At 55.7% G+C, this 6241-nt stretch overlaps 1 protein-coding gene across 1 annotated transcript; it reads left to right on the forward strand.

Annotated features, from left to right (window-relative positions):
- Nucleotides 1-1746: 1746 nt before the first annotated feature.
- On the forward strand, nt 1747-5282 carry LOC123139944 (calcium-transporting ATPase 7, plasma membrane-type-like). Its single transcript, XM_044559661.1, has one exon. The coding sequence runs from the start codon at nt 2018-2020 to the stop codon at nt 5078-5080; it is 3063 nt and encodes a 1020-aa protein (XP_044415596.1). The 5' UTR covers nt 1747-2017; the 3' UTR covers nt 5081-5282.
- Nucleotides 5283-6241: the final 959 nt, after the last annotated feature.

The following is a 6241-nucleotide window of genomic DNA, read 5'->3' on the forward strand; positions in this document are numbered from 1 at the left end:
TTCTGAATTCCTACAAAAACAGAGTGTTATATTGCGTACTAAACTATGTCTAATTGCCTACAAAAAACACACTATTGCCCCTCTCCCTATGCCTGCGTTCCTAGTTGAACCCTAGTTCAGTCGGGGATTGCAGTATTCTTATGATTTCTCAGCGGCAGATGCATATAAAAACCAGAGAAAAACACAGATTGGGACAGAGGATGCCACAGCCCAAAATCCACGCAAAAAATTCCTTCCTCCCTCCCTCCTCTCCGGGAGCCTCTCCGTTTGATCTACCCCCGCGCAATAGTTCGCTCCTGCGATCATCAATGACGATGAGGGCGTCGGCGACGAAACCCCAGCAACCGCGAGATGTGTGGGCGAGGACGGAACGTATGGGTAAACTAACCTCGGGTCATCGAAGCAGCAGGATCTCCCGTCCCTCGGGGTCGTCGCCGCCTCGCGCAGAATCACCAGGTCCACCCCCTCCCCCGTCGCTGCTACCTGCTCCTCCTTCTTCGGCACGCGCGCTCTGCCCTCACCCCGTTTCGAGCTATGCGGAATCCTTCGCCGGGCCGTCGCCTTCCTCAATTAACTCCTCGCCGGCCGCGCTCGCGGCGAAGCCCTAGGGATTTGGTGGGGATTTGGCTCGTCGCCGGGCCGAGTGTGAAGTGGAATGGGGAACGGGTGAGGATGGAGGAAGGGGAAGCGACAAAACTCTGTTCCCCACCTGGTCGGGTCGCCACGCCCACATGTCCTACGGTAGCGCGAGATCGACGGCTCTAGTGCGGCCGCTCGGGAACGCGGGATCGCGCCTACTCGTTAGACAGCGTATAGGCAACACAAAAGCATGTCACTAATAACAGTAGCGTCACAACAACTCACCAAGGAAACTCTATTGAGTTCCATACACATGCATGCACACTAGCTAAGCTAGAAGCCGATCGAGCAATTAAGCTTGGTCGACATCGTCGTCGACATGCCCTTTCTCTTATGTTTGTTTTGTTTTGCGGCGCCGTTTCCATTTCTTCACCGCGTATGTCCATGCACTGCCCGCTAGCAAAGCTTGCTTGATCGACATCGTCGACATATCCTTTCTCTCGCTCTTTTTTGCAGGTGACACATCATTTTCTCGTGACTTAGCCACTAAGGCATTGCCACATACGGTTTTCTCTTTCTCTTCTTGTCCTACTTTATGTAAAAAACAACGTGGTTGAGTTGGTTAGGTGGATAGTGGTATCCCCAACCCACCAGGTTTCAAATCCTGGTGCTCGCATTATTCCTGGATTTATTTCAGGATTTCCGGCGATGTACTTTCAGTGGGAGGAGACGTTCCCGTCGACGACGAGGCACCTACGGTGACTTCGTAAATCTCAAGATAATATGCCGGCTCAGTCTCTCAGAGGTGCTCACAGGGGTAGGGTGTGCGTGTGTGCGTTCATAGGGATGAGTGTATGCGCGTGTATATGAGCGCTTATGTCTGTACTGATGCTAAAAAAAAAGCTTTCGGAAAAACATTCACACAGCAAAAATTATTTTGTTTTTTTGGTGGAGTGCATGCATGGTACTGTGGTAGGAGTATTTTGGTATGTTCCGGGCAGGCGAAGAAGGTTCGTCCGCGCGCGCTTCCTTCTCCTGCAAAACTGAACCGCGTGCGATGCGACTGATGCCCTAACAGATCAACGGTATTGTTAGTTTGTTTTAATTCTGGTGCCTTGCCGTCACGAAGAAACGGAACGACCTCCATCACTCCCCGTCCCACGGCAAGGCAATGCCGAGGCGGTTCCTCATGGAGCGTTTTCGTTGCTATCCCAGCTTCATTTCCATGAAGCTTCCATCCACAAGTTTCGCCTCATATATACATGATTCAGCTGCATCGATCAAACCCAGCAGTTCAAGCACCTATTGATCCGTCCATCCATCGTGATCGACCCCTCCTATAGATCGATCGCCTCCCCGCCGCCGCGTCCGTCCATCCCTCTTGTGTTCTCATACTTCTCGTCTGGTTCTCCGAACGCGCGCTGCCGCTGCACAACGGATGGAGTGCGCCGACATCCTGATCGCCGTGGGCCGCCGGTCAACGTCGCCTTCCCCGTCCTCCTCGTGGCAACCCGGGAGGCAATGGCGCAAGGCGCTCAACGTCATCAGGACGTGTCACAGGCTTGGCATTCTGTCCGCGGGCGTCCTGCCGCGGAGGAGCACCTCCTACGTAGCCATCAAGATCCACCACGACGGCAGCGACTCCGATGCCGCCGACTCGTCCGGAAACGCCAACGCCGCCGCATTCTCCGTCGCGGCCGACGACGAGCTTTTCAAGGGCCTGGTCAAGGAGAAGCGCGACGACTGCTTCCGCCGCCTCGGGGGCGGCGCCGGCATCGCGGCCGCGCTGGCATCCGACGCCGAGCGCGGCATCCGCGGCGACGGCGACGACGTGCGGCGCCGCAGGGAGTCGTTCGGCGGGAACACGTACCCCAAGCCCAGGCCCAAGAGCTTCTTCAGCCACGTCTGGGACGCGCTCAAGGACGTCTTCCTCATCGTGCTCCTCGTCTGCGCCGTCGTCTCCCTTGGCTTCGGCATCAAGGAGCACGGCCTCAAGGACGGCTGGTACGACGGTGTAAGTATCTTCCTCGCCGTGTTTCTCGTCGCTGCCGTGTCCGCCGTCAGCAACCACAGCCAGGCCAAGCGGTTCGACAAGCTGGCCAGCGAGTCCGACAACATCGCCGTGACCGTAGTCCGCGCCGGCCGGAGGCAGGAGGTCTCCATATTCGATATCCTCGTCGGCGACGTGGTGATACTCAAGATCGGCGACTCGGTGCCAGCGGACGGGGTGTTCTTGGAGGGTCACGGCCTGCAGGTGGACGAGTCGAGCATGACCGGCGAGCCCCACCCGATCGAGATCGATGCCGAGAAGAACCCCTTCCTCACCGGCGGCGTGAAGATCGTCGACGGCTACGGCCGAATGCTCGTCACCGCCGTCGGCACCGACACGTTGTGGGGCGAGATGATGAGCAGCATAACCAAGGAGACCGTCGAGCCAACGCCGCTCCAGCAGCGCCTCGAGCGCCTCACCTCAAGCATTGGCAAGATCGGCGTCGCCGTCGCGGTGCTCGTGTTCACCGTGCTCACCGCGCGCCACTTCACCGGCAGCACCAAGGACGACCAGGGGAAGCCGCTGTTCAACAAGAGCCACGTCACCTTCGACGCTGTGTTCAGCTCCCTCGTCGTCATCTTCCAGCAGGCCGTCACCATCATCGTCGTCGCCATCCCCGAGGGCCTCCCGCTCGCGGTGACGCTCACGCTCGCCTTCTCCATGAAGAGGATGGTGAAGGAGAACGCGCTGGTGCGGCGCCTGTCGGCGTGCGAGACAATGGGATCCGTCACAGCCATCTGCACCGACAAGACCGGAACGCTGACGCTCAACCAGATGAAGGTGACCGAGTTTTGGGTCGGCACCGACCAGCCCAGAGGTGCCACGGCGATCGCCGGGAGCGTCGTCAGCTTGCTCTGCCAGGGAGCTGGACTCAACACCACAGGAAGCGTTTACAAGCCGGACAACGTGTCGCCGCCGGAGATCACAGGCAGCCCGACGGAGAAGGCGCTGCTGTCGTGGGCCGTGGCGGACCTTGGCATGGACGCCGACGCGTTGAAGAGGAGCTGCAAGGTGCTGCACGTTGAGGCCTTCAACTCGGACAAGAAGCGCAGCGGCGTGATGATCAGGGACAACGCTACCGGCGGGGTGGTCGCGCACTGGAAAGGCGCCGCGGAGATGGTGTTGGCGAACTGCTCGATGTACGTGGACACGGACGGAGCGGCGCGCCAACTCGGGGTGGAGCAGAGGAGGAACCTTGAAAAGGTGATCAACCACATGGCCGTCGGCAGCCTCCGGTGCATCGCCTTCGCCTACAAGCAACTCAACAGCACTACTGAGCAATCAAAGATCGACGACGACGGTCTGACACTGCTGGGCTTCGTCGGGCTGAAGGATCCGTGTCGGCCAGAGGTCAAGGCCGCCATTGAAGCTTGCACGAAGGCAGGCGTCGCCGTCAAGATGGTCACCGGCGACAACATCCTCACGGCCCGCGCGATCGCCAAGGAGTGCGGCATCATATCCAGCAACGACCCCAGCGGCATCGTCATCGAGGGGCACGAGTTCCGCGCCATGTCGCCGGAGCAGCAGCTGGAGCTCGTGGACAGGATCCGCGTGATGGCGCGGTCCCTGCCGCTGGACAAGCTGGCGCTGGTGCAGCGGCTGAAGCAGAAGGGGCACGTGGTGGCCGTGACCGGCGACGGCACCAACGACGCGCCGGCGCTCAAGGAGGCGGACGTGGGGCTGTCCATGGGCGTGCAGGGTACTGAGGTGGCCAAGGAGAGCTCTGACATCATCATCCTCAACGACAACTTCGACACGGTGGTGACGGCCACGCGGTGGGGGCGCTGCGTCTACAACAACATCCAGAAGTTCATCCAGTTCCAGCTCACCGTCAACGTGGCGGCGCTCGTCATCAACTTCGTGTCGGCGATCACCACGGGCAAGATGCCGCTCACCACCGTGCAGCTCCTGTGGGTGAACCTGATCATGGACACCATGGGCGCTCTGGCGCTGGCCACCGACACGCCCACCAAGGCGCTCATGGACCGGCCGCCCATCGGCCGCACGGCGCCGCTCATCAGCAACGCAATGTGGCGCAACCTCGCGGCGCAGGCGGCATTCCAGATCGCCGTGCTGCTGGCGCTCCAGTACCGGGGGCGGGACGTCTTCGGCACCGACGAGAAGAGCAACGGCACCATGATCTTCAACGCCTTCGTGCTCTGCCAGGTGTTCAACGAGTTCAACGCGCGGGAGATCGAGAAGAAGAACGTGTTCGCCGGGGTACTCAAGAACAAGATGTTCCTCGTCATCATCGCCGTCACGCTCGTCCTGCAGGTGATCATGGTGGAGGTGCTCACCAGGTTCGCCGGCACCAAGAGGCTGGGGCTGGGGCAGTGGGGCGTCTGCCTCGCCATCGCGGCCGTGTCGTGGCCCATCGGCTGGGCCGTCAAGTTCATCCCCGTGCCGGACCGGACTCTCCATGACATCCTCACACGCCGGAAATCCTCATGATGCATTCATTCATACCGCACCGCAGTGTTCATATTTCACAATTCATATAGCTTAGGTGATTCTTTCATACATTTGTTTAGCATACAGTAACTATTTGTCGAACTGCAGTTTTCATATTTCACATAGCTTAGGCGATTCTTTCATAAATTGTTACTCATCATTTGTCGAATCTTATATAATACAAATATATTTATTTTGTTCATTTGTTTAGTATACAATAATTATTTGTCGAACTGCAGTTACTCGTCATTTGTCGAATCTTATATAATACTCCCTTCGTCCGAAAATACTTGTCATTGAAACGGATGTATCTAGATGTATTTTAGTTCTAGATGCATCCTTTTTCATCTATTTTGATGATAAGTTATTCCGGACAGAGGGAGTACAATTATATCTCTTTTGTTCATCGGTGTTTCTAAAATCTTCCATTCAAAGTACAGAAATTTAAGGCGTGATTTCGCGCCGAAACGTGGCAAGCTGGCTACCGTGTTGACCGAGGGAACAAGCTGAATGTCAGCATGACTACACCTAATGTAATCACAATTCGGCTGTCAGTCGTAAGATAGTGTCCGTTCTAGATGTTCAATCAAACACACGTTGGTCCTTTTTAGGTGGGATAGCTCTGAAACTAAGCGTGGATAATATTATTATTTTTGCATATCTCTTCCAGATTAATACTTTTAAGATCTGATTGGCTTTTCCCTTTGCTTGTTCCTCTGAATATGCTTACATTTTCCGCTATTCCAGAATCAAACTTTTGACAATGTTGCAGCGCATCAGTTCCCTCCTATCTTCCCTGGAAGCATCCATCTTGACATTACCAAGCCAGTTGGTCAGAATGAGTCCAATGGTATTTTAAATCTAAGGTTGGTAAATAATTTAAACGCTTCTTCTTTCAAAAGCTGTTGACAGATAAGAGGAGGACGAACAACTATCACATCGTCGAAGGTCACGTCGCAAATTCTGAATATCATCTGACTTCATCCATGGCTTCTTGCATACGCCCCACGCATTACCTCCTTAATATTCTCGACTCCTTGAAGTTTCCTCTATCTCGGCTTTCCTGCAATATGCCTTGATCATTCAAGTTATAACACAATTTGAATATTGCCACAATAGGGTCATAAGCAAATGTGTTCTCAAAAGGCTTAAAATTGCCCC

Source organism: Triticum aestivum, chromosome 1B (assembly GCF_018294505.1).
Source record: "Triticum aestivum cultivar Chinese Spring chromosome 1B, IWGSC CS RefSeq v2.1, whole genome shotgun sequence".
Lineage (NCBI taxonomy): Eukaryota > Viridiplantae > Streptophyta > Magnoliopsida > Poales > Poaceae > Triticum > Triticum aestivum.

Excerpts from the sequence above, each read along its gene's own strand:
- LOC123139944 (XM_044559661.1), top strand. The coding sequence starts at position 2,018 with ATGGAGTGCGCCGACATCCTGATCGCCGTGGGCCGCCGGTCAACGTCG.